At 40.8% G+C, this 21,027-nt stretch overlaps 1 protein-coding gene across 1 annotated transcript in view; it reads right to left on the bottom strand.

The window, feature by feature from the left end:
• Positions 1-5,042: 5,042 nt before the first annotated feature.
• CLVS2 (clavesin 2) overlaps positions 5,043-21,027 on the bottom strand; it is a 61,804-nt gene continuing 45,819 nt past the window's right edge. The window contains exons 3-5 of the mRNA XM_077811725.1: positions 14,576-14,686; positions 9,871-10,091; positions 5,043-5,130 (exon numbers count right to left, since the gene is read on the bottom strand). Of these exons, the coding sequence (XP_077667851.1) occupies positions 5,043-5,130; positions 9,871-10,091; positions 14,576-14,686 (420 nt within the window). The remainder of the gene's footprint in view (positions 5,131-9,870; positions 10,092-14,575; positions 14,687-21,027) is intronic.

Below are 21,027 nucleotides of genomic sequence, written 5' to 3'. Positions count from 1 at the left end.
CTGGGCTGTATGATAATCATCCAACCAGGGACCAATATCGTTTTGTGGTTTTAAACCCCTATGTGGAAAAATTGGTCAGGACCTCAGAAACTGATATGGACATGTTCTTGGAGAATTAAGATATGAAAACCTGGCTGAAAGACATCTCAACGTTAATATGTACGCTAAATTTAAATCCCAGGTACGGGCCTGTTACATGTTCTCAAGGCAATCAAGGGTCAGGGCCACAACAGTTTGTGGGAAACATTTTCTTCTTCATTTCTGCAGCAGCAAGTATATATCTATTTGTGCCCCTAATTCACCAAGGAATGTTGGAATGCAGGTCATTTCTGGGTTCGAAGGCTTTCAAGCTAGAATGTTTAGGGAATTTCTAAGGAAATTTGAGATTTAATCATCTGATAATTTTCTCAAACGAAAATAGGGACAGTTTAAATTACTGAGATATTAATGTAAGTGAGCTAAACACCCCAAAAATATCATTCCTACCATATACCAGTACCATATATATGCCTTCTCTTAGGAACCGCACACGTCTAACTCTGTTTCCCATTGCCTCCCTCTCTGAAAAAAAAAAAGGGTATAACGATCTACTTGCCTTTGTAATGCTCTTTGAGATCTATGGATGAAACGCACTATTCTCAGTACCACAAAAATGCAGGCTAAGCTGCCAGCACAATACGATATGCAGGATGATGTGAATACTTTCATATCATAATAAGATGCCATTCCACTCCTATAATACCAGACTAGAAGCCCTGAAATGAAGTAACTTCTCAAGGCCAACCCCATGCGTTGCTTTCCCTTATCCTTCACATAGACATCTACCTTACGGCCATCTACCCAGCACTGGTGATATCCCAACAAATCATCCCCCAAAAGCAACTGAAGGGTTTTTCTGTTTTTAAAAGGAAAATCACATTCATCTCTGATGCCTGATTTGAGGGCATTTCTTCTCCTGCTTCCCCAAACCTACCCTTTCCTGAAATCCTGAGGTAATGCCAAAACCAACAGAGCAGAAGAGGACATGCAGTCAGATGGTCTTTCTTTTTGTTAAGTGTTCCCAACCCTTTTGCATGATAGTTCTCAGAAGGTTTGGAAACCTTTTTAGTCACCATTATAGTATAGGCCTAAGTAAGAAGACTAACAAAAAAGGAAAGGTATAATTTTGTCTAGTGCTATACTTAGAATTTGTTGAGCTTGCGATTAAACAGCACAGAGGACATTTCTCCATGTAAAGCACTGAGGTAAAACAATGCTTGTAAATGTACACCACAAAAATATATATTTCCTTCAGCATGTAGACTTCATTAAACTAAAACAATGGTTTATTTCTGTGAAGAGGCATAATATACTCACTGGAGTCTAAAACAATTCTTTTTTATATTGTACAAGGAACTTACGCTCCTTCTGGGACGTAACTGAAATAAAAACCATGTTACATGTAATCACTTTTGGATCTGAGAAACCATGTAAATTTTGGTATTTATAAGCGGTTACTCTGACCTGATCCAATGCTCAGTGAAGTGAACAAAAAGATCCCCATTGAGTTCCTTGGGTACTGGCTTAGGTCTTTTGAGCACAAAAGGTTCCATGAATTCTCAGTATTTTATAAGCATCAGTTTTACACACAGAGACATAGTTTAAAGGAAATTATTAGAGCCTGCTTAAGACCTGTAACTATCATTTTTAAACCATATGTCTTCTTCACTTAACCACCTGACCAGCTGCATTTAATACTGCTATCTAATTCCTTTTCCATGAAAGATTTCTTTTTTTCCTGACATTTAAGCAAAATAGCACAGAACTTGGGTTAATACTGTCCAAACAAACAAAAGCAGGAACACAAGATTCCAACCTATGTTTGAAGTTATACAACTAAAGCATTAATGATACAGTACAAAAACGAATCATCCATCTTCCATAATCATGAAGGTAGCTGAAATTTAGACTGAAAAATGGACTGAAAACTATTACAAATTAACCCTATTTTTAGACAAAATTGGCTTTCCTTTTGCTAAAGAATATTTTCTACAAGAAGCAGAAGCTAGAAACTCCTTCTCTGTAGATGCTGACAAGTTAAGTGAAAAGTTTTGTGCAACAATTGTTTTTTTCTTATTCACTCTCAGATTCTTATCCAGTGTCAGGAATTGCTGCTGTAACATGAAATTGCTTCTGCTAGACATAGACACCAAACAAAATGCACTGAAGCTCAATTCTTCAGTAATGAGACTCTTTCATGGAAAAGTTAGCTTGATTCTTGGCAAAAGGATGAGTTCTCCAGTATGTAAGCACTATACTGTATCCTAGTTTTACTTTTTGGAAAGAATCTATAAATGCTCATTTAAGTAAGGACTAGATTAGGCATCAGAACACATTACATAAATTGCAGTTAAGTGCATCCTGTAAAGAATTAAAAACAAAAAACAATTAGCCAGTTGGTATAAGAAGTTTCATAAAGTTACATATTTTTCTACCATGAAGCTTCATAAAGATTTAAGAGGCAAATGATCTCATTCCTACATTCAACAGAATCTAGTGAGCCTGCACTTCAGCTGGTGTAGATTAAAATCAAGAGTTATGCTGATTTACACCAGGATCTGGCCTTGTCTCCACAAAGCTTCAACCAAGATTTGGACCACCGCTATCTTTAGTTATGATGAGACAAGGAACATTAACTCTGAGCAAAACTTTGAAACCCATATGCAGGAAAAAACTTCTATTGTGAGAATTTTGCCTGAGTAAGGATTTCAAGATCAGGATTTATGTGAACATACGATTTTGCTATCCCTGAGTGCCCAGTATGTGCAGCATACATCCAAATATGGCATCTTAAGAGCCTTCGGGGTGTAAGTTGGATATATCGCATGGTGTTATTCTGGTTGTGATAGCGTAATAGCACAGAACTCATAACTTGGTTCCGTAGTCTGTTAAAAGGGTAACAATAGTAATAAATACACTTGTTTCTACCATTGAAAATGAGGTTTCTATAAAATCTGGGAGATGGTGGATTTCAAAGGTGTGAGCACCTACAGTTCCCACAGACTTCTGTTGGAACTGTCAGGGCTCAACATTTTTGAAATTCAGGCCTGTATATTGTTCATTTCATAACTATATTTTCAGGGCATAGTTTGTGTGTAGAAATGCAATGATTTGTTCAAAGAGATTCCTGGAATATAATCACATGTTGAGGCATTAAGTGCAGACATATACCTCTCAGCAATCTTACTGATCAATCAATAAGTAAGTACTAAAGCTGTCTCTCTGTTTTGCTTGTACTAGTCAGGTGACTTATGGTGGTTTCTGGGTAAAAAGAGAGGATGCCATTTTGGAAAGGGCAGGACGAACTTCTGACAATACCAACATTCATGTATCATTATAGCTTTAGTGCTGAAAGATACAGTTCTCTTGTGGGATTTCTTACTTAAAATTCTATATTAATTCTTTGCTCTAAAGCCACCACTGGAAATGATATGTGACCTGTGAATAATATCTTTGCGTTTTAAATAGAAAAGTCATCATTGCTGTAGTGGAAGATCTTCCTTGAATCACAGACACCTCAATATTGGTGTTTCTAGGGGATCCCAAGGTTCTTCCCAGCTGTTAGGGATCAAATAAGAATACCTTAACTGATTCTGATATGTTCCTACAGTACCCCTACTATTCAGCAGTATTGTCTTGGCTTTCCTGTGTCTTCCCATCCTTGTCTGAGTGCAGTTTTAATTTCATGGGCACATTCTTATGTTGATGCATATGCATATGAACACAACAGACATGAACCTATAGGCCCAGATTTCAGATGGCTTGGTTCAGTCCATAGTGAAACTGGTTGCTCTTATGAGGTAAGAGTATTTCTGTAATATGGCACATGTTTCATATATACAATTACACCACAACCGAAACAAAAATGTCTTTAATGTCTATGTTGAGTAGCTTGACTATGCCTCATTCATATTAATCCGTGCTTGAAGTGGGATGCTGTACATAAGATTCTACTATGTTAATGATCACAGTCTCAATATACAATCTATAATATCTCTAAGTACATTGAATAGGTATGATTTATTTTTATAAACCCTTGATTAAATATACTTGTCTAACAATGCCACTTTATATGTTTGTTAGAGATTGGTAAAAATATATACGTATTCAGTCACCGAGTGCACAGGGTTTCATAATTAACCCTGAGCCTGCAGCTGCAGTTCAAAATACTAGTTATTACACTGCATTGGGATGAATATTTTTTCACTCCAAGAGAGGAGAATGTTCTGGAAAAATTCTTGAAGTGAACACAATATGCAACAGAAGTGACTGCAATATGGCACACACTGAAAGCCCCAAATTAGGCAAATGAGCCAAGCAGCTTCCAAACCCCCAAACTTCTCCTGTAAACTAAACAGAACAAAAACTCACAAATCCATACAGCCAAACAACAGGGCAGGAGAGGCATTTGTTCCCTGCTCATCTGTTACCTCTTTTCCCTGATAATGCATGACATATCCCAAGTCACCACCCAAAACCACAAGGTTACTGGTGAAATTAATTCCTGTAGATAGGTAAAACCACACTGGTTACAACACTATCTCCAAGTTCTTATATTCCCCCTTATCTTTGAATGCTGCATGAGCATGACAGGGAAAAGAAAAAAAAAAACAGTCAATATGATAGCTGCAAGATGGCTTCCTATAGAAAGGACAAAAAACTTAATTACCCATGTGTGTGTGTTCCCTTTTTACAGTGCTTTTCACAGACAAATTTTAATAATCACTTTTCCATATTACTCGCCTACCATAACTTACAAATTCAAAGTGGAAGATTACATAATATTTACAAACAAGTTGGCACTTACAGAATAAATTCTTTTTTTTTTTTCAACCCAGGGCACCCATATTTTAGGCAGACTAGCATAACCTGCTGCCTGATTACATTATGCTACATTAACATGAATAAATAGAATTCCAGCTGGTACATGCCTTCCCAATGGTTTGCTTGCTGCTGAAAAGCAGTACCTTCCACCCCAATTCACGTTCAATGCTCAGAAGCGGTTAGTCCAGTGAAAGCAGAGGCTGCATGTTTTCCTCCTCGTTTTTATCCAGGCGTTTTGGCACCCCAGGATCTACGACTGACTGAGATCTGTAAAAGGAAAACATGTTTTGACTTTTCCTGATCGAGACAAACAAAAGTACACCAGTTCTTTCAAAGGGCTCAGAAATAATGGTACAGGCGGCATAACTATCTTATCACAGCAAGTGATCAGAAATACCCTCATGAAACAAATGCAGGGAAGGGCCAGTGCTGGTTTGCTGATGTAGGAGTAGAGAACAGAGCAACAAGGCAGGATCTCTCCCTAGCACGCAATATAGTGCAAGCTGTCTACTCTGCCAGCTCATGTACCGACCTACTCCTCCGAAGAGTGAGAGCCTGCTGGCCAATGGAACACTGCGGCTGGTAGCACATTTTAGTTAGAGGCACAAGTTTCTACTACTGTTCAGAAGGGAAAAGTGCACCCGGCAGGGCATTCCACTAAGCCAGTCCCACTGAGTCCTGCCGTGGCCAGTAGGCCTCCCAGAGCAGATAACACATCCCTCAACCTCCATTATCAGCTTTACAGGGCTAACCAGGGAAGGATTGTAAGGCTAAAGTCACTGATAATTGTGAAGCTCTTTGAGATCCTCAGATGGAAGGGAATATAAAAGTGCAAAGCTGGTGTTAGAGTACCCTGCTGCAGCCTTGATTAAGGGGGCAGCTTGGTAGATGGCACTTTCTAACACTACTTTCTGCAGCTCCCTGGGTTTTCCATTGAAACCTTCCATCCATGTACTAACTAGCCTTCACCCTGCTGGGCTTTTGAGACTGGACAGCATCACTTCCAGAAAAGGTCTGGCTTCCGGCCTTACATGTTCATTCCAAAACCAAAATACTTCATTTCAAAAGCCAGTAAAGGTTGTGAAGTGTCAGCCGTCTAGTTCCCTATTATACCATTTACAGAACTCAGGCACCTAACGAGAAGCTAAGAACACGACGAATCCTGCACTTCTTACATAGTAAAAAATAAAACATACTGGGGCAAATGCTGTACCAGTGTAAACGGGCACTGCTCCAAGGAAGTCAACGGAGTTATGCATTTACACCAGGAGAGAATTTGGTCCATCTTTCTCGTCAAGTACAGTCAATAAATAATAATAATCATGTGAGCTTTTCAGGGCAGGAATTCTGTCTGTTTTATATAGCTCCTATCACAATGGGGTCCTGATCCTGTTCAAGTCTTTGGCTGTTACTGCAATACATGTAAATAAATAATAATTCTTCCCAATGAAAAAACAGAAATCTCTCTTTTCCAATTGTATAAAGCCGCTGTTTCTACCTTCATCCCTTAAACCTATCAGTGGCATGGCATTGAAATATTGCCTGTCCTCGGTCACAACTTCCTGTACTTTTGGGAGAGACCCTTCACATTGTGGGATGGAAGGAGGAAATATTTTGGTGGCAGACACATAACCCTATATGTGTCTGAGTGTATATGCATGCACTCATATACAAGGTAGGAACAAGAAAGAGAAAAGTGGTGTAGGCAAAATAGCTCACAAATAACGGGAAAATATAAAAATGTTTGACTACAATATCTTCTGGAGACCCCTTTGTTTATCTTTCTATTCTTACATGAATATTTATTTCTTACCTAATAATAGTAATAATAAAATAATGCACTTGTGCCCAAGTACATGGTGGAACTCGGCACTTGTCCCCAGGTTCAGGAGGAGAACCCTTCAGTAGTGTTAATAAGTTGGTGTGCTCGAGTGCAAGGCTAATTTCTCTGTTATATTTCACTCTTCCTCAACAGGCAATTTAAAAAAAAAACCCTCTGACACAGAAGGCATTGCGATTGTCATTTCTAAGGAACCATACTGAATTTCAGTGAACCCTTTTGCTCATGAAGTTAGTAAACAATCAAGTATGACACAGAGCTGACATGCTTACAATCTGGAAGAGAATACAGAGATGACAGTCACCCTTCACTAGTTTCTTGCTATGCTGTTTAAGGGTTTAATGATGCCCTGACTCTAGTGGCCTTGCAAGGGTGTACATTCCCTCCATCCCACTCCCTGCAACCAGCTGTATACCCCATATTTGCCACTGTAAGCAAGTGAGCAAGGTGGGAATGGAGTGGGTGGGGCCAAGAATCCATCACCAGCATCCCTTTCACGCTGGCCATTGAAATTTGTTGGGCCCTGCAGTGGCAGGGAAAGGCACCACGACTGTCACCAAATAATTATAAATGAGAGAGAGGATGAGGACACTGAGGGCATATATGTACTGACTTCAGTCAAGCCACATATGGGCATGGAGAGAGCCCCCCCACCCAAAAACCCACAAAAAACCTGAATAAGCCTTCAAAGGGAAAGACATGTTCCAGTAAAATGTAACCTCTCCCCTTAATATCCAGATCAATGAAGTTAGCTTTAAAAATCTGTGGCTGCTTTTGCTGTACTCATCTCTCAATGTTTATTGCTTCTTTAAAGCACCTCTCTCTCTCTCCATGCTGTGGTACTTCAGTGACACATCAAGGTAACAACAGCAGCACTTTTTCATTTCTGTAATCATTCTTCCTTAGATGGAAGGTATTTTAAATATTTCAAAAAAAATCTTCTAGCCCCCCTGTGAAATAGGGTGGTATTGTTAACCCCCCTTTTAGTGATGGTGAATTGAAGCGCAAAGCTGAGTTGCAAAGGAGCCTTAGTACAAATGAGAATTTGGCACAGGAAGTTTAGTAGAGACTAGAACTCAGGTTTCTTTACCAACAGATCATCCTTCTTCTCAAGTTTGGTTCACCTAATCCCCGAGAACTTGAATGAGTTCCCAGGCATTTCTGAAGGATACATTATGGATTTAAACAAGGTGTATAGGAGCAAGCTGAATGACAGAGTAATGACATTCTTGGCAGGATTTTAGTTTGTGAGGGCAATAGTTACTGAAATAGCAAAAGGAGTTAAACAAGAAAATAGTTGGCTTTGAGATACATATAAAAGCCAGGAAACTCAGATACGGCTGTCACTCCACTATTCGTTTGCTCTCTTGTTACTAGAGATGTCAGACAACAGTGTGTGCTGCTGCATACCAAGGCAAAACAAATCAGGCATGTGTGCTGTTGGATACCATACCAGTGTGATACCGAGGCAAAACAAGTCAGTCAAGGAGAGGGCATCAGCCTTAATTCTGAATTTAATTACTTACTTCTGTCATTTTCTATCTTAACCTCAACTTTATATTTAATACACCAAAGCCCCAGGGCTTTCTGTCCAGCATCCTGACTGCTCCTCTCTTCTGCAGAAGTTGCACTCAGGGCTTTCTGTATTCAACAGCTGGGAAGGAGAATTCCAGTGTACACTGCAGATGCACTATGCAGAAATCTGAAGGCGTGCATTTCAGATGCAACACATTCAGTTAAGTTACATGCACACAGAAATAAAAAGTGTTTGTTGTTGTTGAATACCCTCTCCTGTTCTCATGTGTCTACAACACTTACCCAGATGGAAAGAATACCGTTCATTGAATCTGAAGATTCATTTGAGGCTAAAAGTGAAGGGTTTTTCAAGCCATGAATAAAATGGGAAGAAAATAGATGCATATTCTACATTAGAAAAACAAAATGAGAAAGTCAGTCAATTCATTGCTGTGCTTCTCTAGTCTACACTAGAGATTTGCCTCCGAGGGTCTGCCCTGGGCCCTCTGACTTTCTCCTGTTATACTCACCCCCTTTGGTGAGATCATTTGCTGTCATGGCATCAGATACCATCTTTATAACGATGAGTCCTGCAGATCTACATCTCCACCTCTGCTCTCACCCTCTGTCCAAGATTGCATAACTATCCATGTCTCATAACTCCTCATTAATCATGTGCAAGCTAAACCAAATTTCTCATCTTCACCCACCCAAGCCCTATACCATCCTATTTGTTCCATCTCTTTTAATAACTCCATCATTGTCTCTGTCTCTCAGGTTCATTCTTCTCTACTCCCATAAAACTTGTAAAGTGAGGGAGAATTATCGCTTCTCCCAATATACAAATAATAATAAACTAACGTCTTCCCTTTTCTCTATTTCTACAGCTCTCATCCCTTCCATTTCCAATGCACACAATGTTCTGCAGTCAAAATTATCTTCCTTGTCCACAACTCTGAAAACACTTCCCTCTGTTAGAATTCCTCCCCTGGTTTCCTCTCTCTTTCTACACCAAACTCAAACTCTTTGAATTAGATCTTCAAGTCTGAATCTGAACCAGTTGCTGAAAGCAGATTTTGCCCCCTCATCCTCACTTTCAAGGCTCTACATTGTTCTTTCCTGCCTATATTTCTGCTCTCATTTCTTGCGACTCCTACCCACCTATGCCCTGCACTCTGACAACTCTGCCTTCCTATCATTCCATTTGCAGTCTTGCACTTCTTTTCCATACTATCACTCCTCTAATGTGCCAAGCCCTCTTGGTCTCCTTCAGCTCTTTCCTAAAAAACTGACTTGTTCCAGTTGGTCCTGTCCTCGTGCTATATAACTGTAAGATAACAAATTACACTACATACACAAAGAAATCGCAGCATACTGTTCTCTCTTTTTCTCCCCACTACTTGGTCCTTATGTAGTCTAACCTATTGTAAGCAACTTGGTGAGGGACCTTCGTTTCTTATCTATAAAGTGCCATGTACACCTACTGTAGAAATTACACCGATTATGATTATTATGAAAATCAGTGTAGCAGACTTCTTTCAAATGATTTCCCAGGTTATAAATTGTTTGGGGGAAATTATCTGTGGCATCAAGAACAACTATTATAAGGAATTTGGGAAGTGTTAACACCACCAGAAGCTGATTTAACAAACCTCTTCATGGATTTGGGAGAGAGATCTTTTTCTAGTTCTTTTGCAGGAGTGCTGTAGGAATCCACACTGTATTCACTGTCATCATCATACTCATGGTCTAGCAGAGTTCTCGCCCATGTGCCCATGTCATAGGGTGGCAGCATCCCTCCAAACTCAGAAGGTAGGATCTCAGGATGAATTAGCTGATGCAGACTGTTGAGATTATTACCATGCAGAAATATCTGTACATATGAGGATAAAGCCAAAGAAGTGACACAAATCAACACAGCTCAAAATAATATAATGATTATAACTGGAAATAAATGTTTATACTGGGGTCCCATTGGGCTAGGTGATGTACCAACAGAGGCAGACAGAATCCCTGCCTTGAGCTATCATTTTGTGTCTATGAGCCTACAAATACACAGGTGAATCACTTTAAGCATATGAACAGTTCCACTTAAAGAGTTTGCAAGATCAAGTGCCTAAGAAGACAAGCATACAAAAAAATGAGAAGACACAATCCAATACATATTTTTTCTTTAAGTGTTGTAATTCCATAAGAAATTAATATTGACGTTTACCAACTAGCCTTCAAACATTCTCCGAGTTCTATCAGAAACAAAAGTGGTTTAGGGCAGTGGTTCTCAACCCTTCTTTACCCAGGTACCCCCTAAATCTAAAGACTCAAACCTGCAGCTCCCCAACCAGAGGTGACACATCTGGGGGATGGGGGCGTGTGTGCGTGTCACAATTACAAGTGCTGATGTAGCAGGGCAGAGCAGTGATGTGTCTCCTTGGAGAGCTGCTGCCTCCTTGCATTGTCAATGACTGTGAAGCAATCCCTTCCAATAACAGGGGAAGAGCTCTCTTCTGCACTGACTCTGCAATTTTTGGTTTTGCACCCCCAAACCAGGCAGGCTGGGTGGCTTGCTGAGGTGAGTCAGGGGGTGGAGGTGGTGCTCCCTTCCCGAGCCCTGCACCTGCGGCTGAAGCCGAGCCCAAGTGCCCCCGTCCGGGGCTGAAGTCCAGTTTATTCTGGCCAACCCCTGAAACCTGCTGGGGGCCACAGACCCCTAGGTTGAGAGCCAGTGCCATAGACCTCCTAACTAGGCCTATCCCCAGAAACCTGCTGGGAACCATGGACCACTGGCGGAGAACCAGTGTAGACCACCTAACCAGGAAGATGTTGATGAAGGTTTTTAAAAAACAAAAACCCCCACACATCCAAAGCACAGGACTTGGTGGTGATGGGGGACTTCAACTACCCAGGCATCTGTTAGGAAAATAATACTGCAGGAGCACAAAATTATTCACAAGTTCTCAGAACACACTGGGAACAACTTTTATTGAAGAAGGTGGAAAAAGTGACTGGGGAGAGGGCTGTTCTACCTTTGATTCTGAAAAATAGGGAGGAACTGGTTGAGAATTTGAGGGTGGAAAGCAGCTTGGGCGAAAGTTATCATGAAATGAAGTGTTCATGTTTCTAAGGAATTGTAGGAGGGAAAAAACTCCAAGAATTAGTAGGTAAGGTCCCATGGGAAGCAAGTCAAGGGAAACAGTTATTCAAGAGAGTTTTCTGTTTTTTTTTTTAAAGATACACTATTAAAGGCACAGGAAGAAACTACCCTAACGCACAGGAAAGATGGGAAGTATGGTAAGAGACCACATTGCCTTAACCAGGAGATCTTAGATTACCTGCAACTCAAAAAGTCATACAAAAACTAGAAAATAGGTCAATTTATGAAGAGTGAATATATAAAAAAAAGCCAACACAAACATGTAGGGAGAAAATTAGAAAGCTCAAGGCACAAAATGAGATTAAACTACCTAGATACAAAGAGAGTAATAAGAGAACATTTTACAAATACATTAGAAGTAAGAGGAAGACCAAGGACAGGGTAGGCCCATTACTTAATGAGCAGGGAAAGAAAATAATAGGTAATATATCAATGGCTGAAGTGTTGAGTGCCTTTTTTGTTTTAGTTTTCACCAACAAGATTAACAGTTATCTGATGACTAACAGTGAACATCAGTATAAATGGGGTAGGATCTGAGTCTAAACACATGTTAAGAATTATTTAGACAAGTTAGGTGTCTTGAAGTCAGCAGAGCCTGAGTAAATACATCGTAGAATAGCACTGGCTGAAGAGATCTCAGAGCTATTAGCGATTATCTTTGAGAACTTGTGGAGGATGGGAGTGATCCCCAGAGGGCTGGAAAACGGAAATAAAAGAACACAGGGAATTACAGACCAATCAATTTAACTTCAGCACCAGGCAAGATAATGGACCAAATAATCAAAACAATTGTGAAGCACCTAAAAGATAATAAGGTGATAAGTAACAGTCTATATGGATTTGTCAAAAACAAATCATGTCAAACCAACCCAGTTTCCTTCTCTGACAGAGTAATAAGGCTTGTGGATGGGGGCGGGGGGAGCAGTAGACCTGATATCTCAACTTTAGTAAGGCTTCTGATATTGTCTCACATTAACTTCTCAAATAAACTAGGGAAATATAGCCTAGATGAACCTACTATAAGGTGGGTGCAAAACCGGTTGGAAAAGTGTACTCAGAGAGCAGTTATCAATGGCTCACAGTCAAACTGGAAAGGCATGTTGAGTGGGGTCCCACAGAGAGATCCCTGGAGGTCCTGGATCTGGTTCTATTTAATATCTTCATAAGTGACCTGGATAATGGCAGAGAAAGTACACTTATAAAGTCTGTGGATGATACCGAGCTGGGAAGATTTCAAGGGCTTTGGAGGACAGGATTAGAATTCAAAGTGATCTTGACAAACTGGAGAAAGGGTCTGAATTAAATAGGATGAAATTCAAGAAGGACAAGTGCAAAGTACTATACTCAGGAAGGAATAATCAGTTACACAAATACAAGATGGGAAATGACTGCCCAGGAAGGAGTACTGCAGAAAAGGATCAGTGGGGTTATAGTGGATAACAAAATAAAGATAAGTCAAAAATGTAATACTGTTGAAAAAAAGTGACCAACAATCTGGGATGTATTAGCAGGGGTGTTGTAAGCAAGAAACAAGTAATTCTTCCAGTCTATTCAGTACTGATCAGGAATCAGGTGGAGTGTTGTGTCCAGTTCTGGATGCTGCACTTCAGAACAAATGTGGACAAATTGGAGAAAGTCCAGAGGAAAGCGACAAAAATGATTAAAGGGTCTAGAAAACACGACTTACAAGGAAAGATTGAAAAAAAATTGGTTTGTTCAGTCTGGAAAAGAGAAGACTGGGGCGGGGGGCGCGATATGATAACCATCTTCAAGTGAGTAAAAGGTTGTTATAAACAGGAGGGTGATAAATTGTTCTACTTAACCACCAAGGACACGACAAGAAGTAATGGACTCAAGTTGCAGCAAGAGATTTAGGTTAGACGTTAGGAAAAACTTCCTAACCGTAAGGGTAGTTAACTGCTGGAACAGGTTACCTGGGCAGGTTATGGAATCTCCGTCACTGGAGGTTTTTAAACAACAGGTTAGACAAACTCCTGTCAGGGATGATCTAGAATACTACTTAATCTTACTTAAGTCCAGGGAATTGAACTCAATGACCTATCAAGGTCCTTTCCAGTTCTACAGCTCTGACTTTCTAAGAATTTCAGGTCCCAGGTTCATATTTTGAAGGAGTTGTGCAGGTTCCGTTTGAGGACAAGGACTGATAGGTCAGATGTGAAGTTATCGCTTTGTGAAAGGTGTTTGTCCATGTGTGATAGAAAAACGATGAGACAAAAACATCCTATGTGAGTTCATTTCAGAGTATAGTGATTGTCTGGTTTCACTGACATAATTGCTGTTGGGATATTTGATGCACTGGATGAGGTACACCACATGTGACAGGCATGTGTAGGACCCATGGATCTTGAAAAATGTGTTGTGGGGGGTATTGGTCACCACAGCAGTGGAAATACGTCTGTAGGTTTTGTATCTGTTATGGCAGGGTCTGATTCCGCTTCAAGAAGGACAAGTGCAAAGTACTACACTCAGTTGGCATTCTGTTATCTGTAGGGAGCTTGCTTCTGATGAGCCCAGTTGGCTGGGGGGTTGTTTGAAGTCCAGAAGAGGAGGGTTGGAAAAGATTTTTCAGGATATGGTCGTAATTGTGTAAGGATACCCCAAGAGAGCCTACTTCCACACAGGAAAAAAGAACCCCATTGACTGCACACCCCTATTTGTCCCCCAACCCTCTTCTGGCCTTCAAACACCCTGCCCCCACTCCATAGCTCAACTTCAGAAGCAAGCTCCCCACAGATCAGGACAGCTATATGGGTGAAACCAGACAATCTAACTCTGATTTAATTACAAATGATGTACATGAGGCAAATTAAAACTACATCTCAGAAGTTAGTGTGGTATGCACATACACAAATCCCTTTCCATAGGCATTTATACTGAACATTTTATACAGTATGTGCATTTGGCGGCAGTCGTATCTTTGGAGTAACTCCACTGATGTCAATGCAGTTGCATCAGGGAAGAATATGGCACTACGTATTTAAAAAAAAAACCCAGAAGTCGTTTTTTAAATCTTTTTTTTTTTTTGGAGGCAGGAGAGAAGCCCTTCATAACAGAAATCTTTAAGAGCTATATTGAAATACATTACCCAAATACCAATTGGAGATTTTGAGCATGTCTATTTACAATACACTAGGATACATCTGCAGACTATAATTGTTTAACAATATAAAAAACAAACAGAATACCCTTTTCCGCGTCTTCTCTTTTAAAAAGGGCCGTATAACTGTGTAGAGGGCATGGATATACCATGGTTGATTGACAAAATGAATTCCTCCAAACCGAGCTGGAAAACTGTCCTATAGAACATAAAACAAACATACATCATGAGTAAAGTAGATTCTTAAGAGAAGACATATTGTGTGTGTCAACTCAATTTTTTGTTTCTGAAATGCATTCATTTGCTTACTTAACCTTAAAGAACTCTTTTCCAAAATGGTGTCCACTCAATGATGGTCCAACATTCCATTCCAGAGTAGCAATACTTTTAGGCACACAATTTCCTGACAGAATGATTATAAAGGGCTTCATAGCACTGGGATGACCTCTTGATGTCCCCTCCAGCCCTGCATTCCTATGATTCTATGAACAACATTCTAATAAAGAGGGCATTTTTGTCCCCTAGGTATACTTTACACGTTTATGATCTGCCCAGAATCCACCAATACAACATGCTTTCCCCTGCCTTTCTCCATTCAATTTCATTTATCTTTAATCTTAATAGTAGTGCAACACATTCCCATCTCTGTCAGTATTGCTGAAATACAGTAGAAATGTTCCTATTTCCTTGTTCCAGTCTTAAAAATCAAATGTAAACCTAAGCTGCAAGTCAAAATGTATACTATATTGTTTACATTTTGCAAGATTAAAATGCATTAAACACGATCATACAATATTTATGAGCCTTGTTCTCATCACATATTCAGAAGCTGTGAGCTGAAGTATATGGAGCAAGCTTCTGTACTGAGCCAACCATTTCTTTCTAAATTGGTTTTGGCTGTTTCACCAGACACCTTTACTAAAGAAACACAAGAGGGTGAAGAATTCATTTGTATGGTTATTTGCATGCGGTATTTGGTTCTCAGGGCCAAAAACTGCAATACTATTATATGATCGAGTATGCATATTATTTTTGAAAGTTGATATAGCAGGCAACAGACACCCTCCCTTTTACTGCCAGAAAGAAAACTTGAAGAGGCAAGTGATTTCACTATCCCTGTTCTGGAATATTGCCACCGAGTTCATTATGTCCATATGTGTGCATATGCCCAGCTACTGGGATAGTCTACTTCCCTCTGATGTCTAAGCTAGACCTATTGCATTAGGCATAGGGGCAAGAGGTTGTGCTAATAAGCGATGGTCACATAAACACCACCACCCTATACCGGAAACCTACTGACCGCTATACTTACCTACATGCCTCCAGCTTTCACCCAGACCACACCACACAATCCATTGTTTACAGCCAAGCTCTAAGATACAACCGCATTTGCTCCAATCACTCAGACAGAGACAAACACCTACAAGATCTCTAGCAAGCATTCTTACAACTACAATACCCACCTGCAGAAGTGAAGAAACAGATTGACAGAGCCAGAAGAGTACCCAGAAGTCACCTACTAGGACAGGCCCAACAAAGAAAATATCAGAATGCCACTAGCGGTCACCTTTAGCCCCCAACTAAAACCTCTCCAGTGCATCATCAAAGATTTACAACCTATCCTGAAAAATGATCCCTCACTTTCACAGATCTTGGGAGACAGACCAGTCCTCGCTTACAGAGAGCCGCCCAAACCTGAAGCAAATACTCTCCAGCAACCACACACCATACAGCAAAAACACTAACCCAGGAACCTATCCTTGCAACAAAGCCCGATGACAACTCTGTCCATATATTTATTCAAGTGACACCATCACAGGACTAATCACATTAGCCATGCCATCAGGGGCTCATTCACCTGCACATCTATCAATGTGATATATGCCATCATGTGCCAGCAATGCCCCTCTGCCATGTACATTGGCCAAACTGGACAGTCTCTATGCAAAAGAATAAATGGATACACATCTGACATCAGGAATCATAATATTCAAAAACCGTTAGGAGAACACTTCAACCTCTCTGGCTACTCAGTAAAAGATTTAAGGGTGGCAATTTTGCAACAGAAAAGCTTCAAAAACAGACTCCAACGAGAAACTGCTGAGCTTGAATTAATATGCAAACTAGATACAATTAACTTGGGTTTGAATAGAAACTGGGAGTGGCTGGGTCATTACACATATTGAATCTATTTCCCTAAGTTAAGTATCCTCACACCTTCTTGTCAACTGTCTAAATGGGTCATCTTGATTATCACTACAAATTTTTTTTTCTCCTGCCGATAATAGCTCATCTTAACTAAATTCGCCTCTCACAGTTTGTATGGCAACTTCCAACTTATCTGTATGTATATATATATATCTTCTTATTATATGTTCCATTCAGTGCATCCGTTGAAGTGGTTTGTAGCCCATGAAAGCTTATGCTCTAATAAATTTGTTAGTCTCTAAGGTGCCACAAGTACTCCTGTTCTTTTTGCAGATACAGACTAACACCGCTGCTACTCTGAAACCAATAATTTCAAGTGCCTCCCAGTTTCACCTATATGTGTGTGTATAAATATATATAAAAAACCATTGCAGGAGGAGTACCGGTTTCTTTACACTAGATAATATTTAGGTACATCGATGAGCTATATAATAGCTTTCACTTGAATCCTTACTATATTTCATTACTTCATCATTTGTTTGTCTTGTGCAGAATGCCCATGTTAGCCAGTTCTCAGATCCCCAGAGGGAAAAACCAGTTGAGCTCTGAGAAACTTCTTTAGCCCTAAGAGGACTTTTGATCCTGTGAGAGAATAAAATGTAGCATGAGAGGTGGTTTGTTCCTCCCAGAAGCTCCACTCAAGATGGACCCATACTATAAAGAGTGAGTCCCTACTCCAGTCTCATCTTTATAAAAGCAAAAAAGGTACCATTTACCACAACCAGTAACGTCAAAGGAAGGACGCGTGCGTGCACGAACACACAAAATTCCCTAGTCAGTCTTGCAGATCTCAGCCCAAGCAATTATTAAATTCCTTTACTCTTTAATTCTTTTATTTGATCAAAATCACTAGGCTCCATATCACAATATCTGGCTCAATCTCCAGGGATGAAAACAGCTAAAACAGAACCACAGAATTGGAAGGGAGCTCCTGGGTCATTGTGTCCATAGTAGGCAACTCCAGCATATAATCCCATACATACATTTATCAAACTCCATCTTAAAATGAGTTAGGTTGTTTGCCTCCACTAATCCTATGGGGAAGCTGTTTCAGAACCTCACTCCTCCGACGGTTAGAAATCTTCTAGTTTCGAGCCTGGATTTGTTAATGGCCAGTGTATATCCATCCATTTGTTCTTGTGCCAATGTTGTCCTTTATCTTAAATAGCTTTTTTACCTCCCTGGGATTTACTTCTCAATGTATTTATGGAGAACAATCATATCCCATGTCAACCTATTTTTTCGCTAGGCTAAACAAGCCAAGTTTTTAGTTTCTTCTCCTCCGTACCTCTAATCATCCTAGTAGCTCTTCTCTGCATCTGTTCCAGTTTGAATCATCTTTCTTGAACATGGGTGACCAGAACGGTGCACAGTATTCCAGATGAAGTCTTGTCATTGCCTTGTACAATGCATTAATACTTCCCTATCTCCACTGTAAGTACTTTGCCTAATACAGTCCTAGGACTCCCAATAGAGCCAAATAGTGTTTCAGGCCCTCAGAAGAGTCCCACATTACCAGGTACACACATCTGTCCCCAGTCTCTCTCAATTCACTGGGTTTTGCAACCCATGTCCATTGCCTGATCCAGTCTTTTTTTCACAGCCACATCATGTTAGTGGCTCATTCATCCTGTGATCCACCTTACACCCAGGTCTCTCTCCTCCTCTATCATTTCCAACTGATGAACCCCAGCTGATAGCAGAAGTACTTTTTAGTCCCTACATGCATGGCCCTGGCACTCTGTACTGGGCACTTACTACTCCAGTCATCCAAGTCTTCCTGTAAAAGACTCTGATACTCCTCTGTACTGACACCTCCCAAGTTGATCATCAGCAGATTTCATTAGCACACTCCTACTTTTTGTCCCAAGGTGTCATAAATATAAAGGGAAGGGTAAACCCCTTTGAAATCCCTCCTGGCCAGGGGAAAGCTCCTCTCACCTGTAAAGGGTTAAGAAGCTAAAGGTAACCTCGCTGGCACCTGACCAAAATGACCAATGAGGAGACAAGATACTTTCAAAAGCTGGGAGGAGGGAGAGAAACAAAGGGTCGGTGTCTGTCTGTATGCTGGGTCTTGGCCAGGGATAGACCAGGAATGGAGTCTTAGAACTTTTAGTAAGTAATCTAGCTACGTATGTGTTAGATTATGATTTCTTTAAATGGCTGAGGAAAGAATTGTGCTGAATAGAATAACTATTTCTGTCTGTGTATCTTTTTTGTAACTTAAGGTTTTGCCTAGAGGGGTTCTCTATGTTTTTGAATCTAATTACCCTGTAAGATATCTACCATCCTGATTTTACAGGGGGGGATTTCTTTATTTCTATTTACTTCTATTTTTTATTAAAAGTCTTCTTGTAAAAAACTGAATGCTTTTTCATTGTTCTCAGATCCAAGGGTTTGGGTCTGTGGTCACCTATGCAAATTGGTGAGGCTTTTTATCCAACATTTCCCAGGAAAGGGAGGGTGCAAGTGTTGGGAGGATTGCTCATTGTTCTTAAGATCCAAGGGTCTGGGTCTGTAGTCACCTAGGCAAATTGGTGAGGCTGTTTACCAAACCTTGTCCAGGAAGTGGGGTGCAAGGTTTTGGGAAGTATTTTGGGGGGAAGGACGCGTCCAAACAGCTCTTCCCCAGTAACCAGTATTAGTTTGGTGGTGGTAGCGGCCAGTCCAAGGACAACGGGGGGAATATTTGTACCTTGGGGAAGTTTTTGACCTAAGCTGGTAAAGATAAGCTTAGGAGGTTTTTCATGCAGGTCCCCACATCTGTACCCTAGAGTTCAGAGTGGGGGAGGAACCTTGACATGGTGGCATAGCGGTGGGATTAACCTGAAATCATTTTGAGATCCAGTTGAGATTTTTTGAACTAGAAATACAGATTTTAAAAAGGAAATTTTTTTTTCCTTTGGAAAGCAGCTGAAACTGAAAGCTGAAACTGTGGCCAAGCAGAGACAAAAGGGGATTATCTTTGTGAATTGCAGGTTTTCTTTGCCTGGAGGCAGGGTACTTAACTCCTGCAGGGAAATTCACAGTCTTCCAACCCAGAGGTTTTTTTTCTTTTCTTCCTAAAAGTAAATAGGAGGTGTGTGTTCTACCCATTTGCTTTTCCTTTGGGCTGGGTAAGCAGGTTTCCAAGTAGTTGGAGGTTTTTTGCTTTAATTTGGGCCCAGAGCAGAGACAAGGGAATTGTCTTTTTCTGTAGGCTGACAATCACTATCAGAGAATAGATATTCTATTCCAGCACAGCAAAATTTTACAGCCAAGTTTTGTTTGTTTATTTCTAAACCTCGGGTGTAAAGTTAGTTAAAAACAGAGAGGTTAGAATGACCAAATCCTCAGCTCGACTACAGCTGGAATTAGCCAAATTTCAGGCTGAGGAAAAACAAAGGGAACATGAAAGACAGATAGAACTCATGCGGCTGGAGAAGGAGGCACAGGAGGCTGCCCACAAGAGGGAAATGGAGGCAAGGAAGCATGTGGAGGAGGAGAAGGAAAAAGAGAGGAAGCATGTGGAGGAGGAGAAGGAAAAAGAGAGGAAGCATGTGGAGGAGGTGGAGAGGATAAAGGCCCAGCAGAATATACCAACAAACCCTAGCAATCCTTCTCCAGGTACCACTTCCCATCCCAGAAAGTTCCCCACCTACAAGGCAGGTGATGATACTGAGGCCTTCTTAGAAAACTTCGAAAGGGCCTGCCTTGGGTACAACATCTCTACTGACCAATACATGGTAGAGCTGAGGCCGCAGCTCAGTGGACCCTTAGCTGAGGTGGCAGCTGAAATGCCTAAAGAACACATGAACAAGTATGAACTGTTTAAATCCAAGGCGAGAGTCAGAATGGGGATAACACCCGAGCAGTCTCGTCGGAGGTTCAGAGCCCTAAGGTGGAAACTAGACATGTCATTTACCCGACATGCCTACCACATTGTGAAACATTGGGATGCCTGGATATCAGGTGCAAGTGTTGAATCTCCAGTAAATTTGCCCTTCCTAATGCAAATGGAACAATTCTTAGAGGGTGTTCCTGAGGAAATAGAAAGATACATCCTAGATGGGAAACCCAAAACTGTAATCGAGGCAGGAGAGATTGGAGCCAGATGGGTGGAGGTGGCAGAGAAGAAGAAAACTGGTCGCAGTTGGAGCGGAGACCAGAGGGGACCACCCCAGACCACACCCTATTACCGGGGGCCGCCCAAGGCCCCACCTACCTCCCAAAGAACCCTCCAGACCCCTTATCGTCCTGCCACCCCGTTCTCCAGCAACCCTCCTCGCCCCAGTGACCCGTCAGCTGGACGATGTTTTAAATGTAACGAGCTGGGGCATGTAAAGGCCAACT

This window comes from Eretmochelys imbricata, chromosome 3 (assembly GCF_965152235.1).
Source record: "Eretmochelys imbricata isolate rEreImb1 chromosome 3, rEreImb1.hap1, whole genome shotgun sequence".
Lineage (NCBI taxonomy): Eukaryota > Metazoa > Chordata > Testudines > Cheloniidae > Eretmochelys > Eretmochelys imbricata.
The sequence above is the reverse complement of the archived record's forward strand: the minus strand, read 5'-3'. Positions and strand labels throughout refer to the sequence as shown.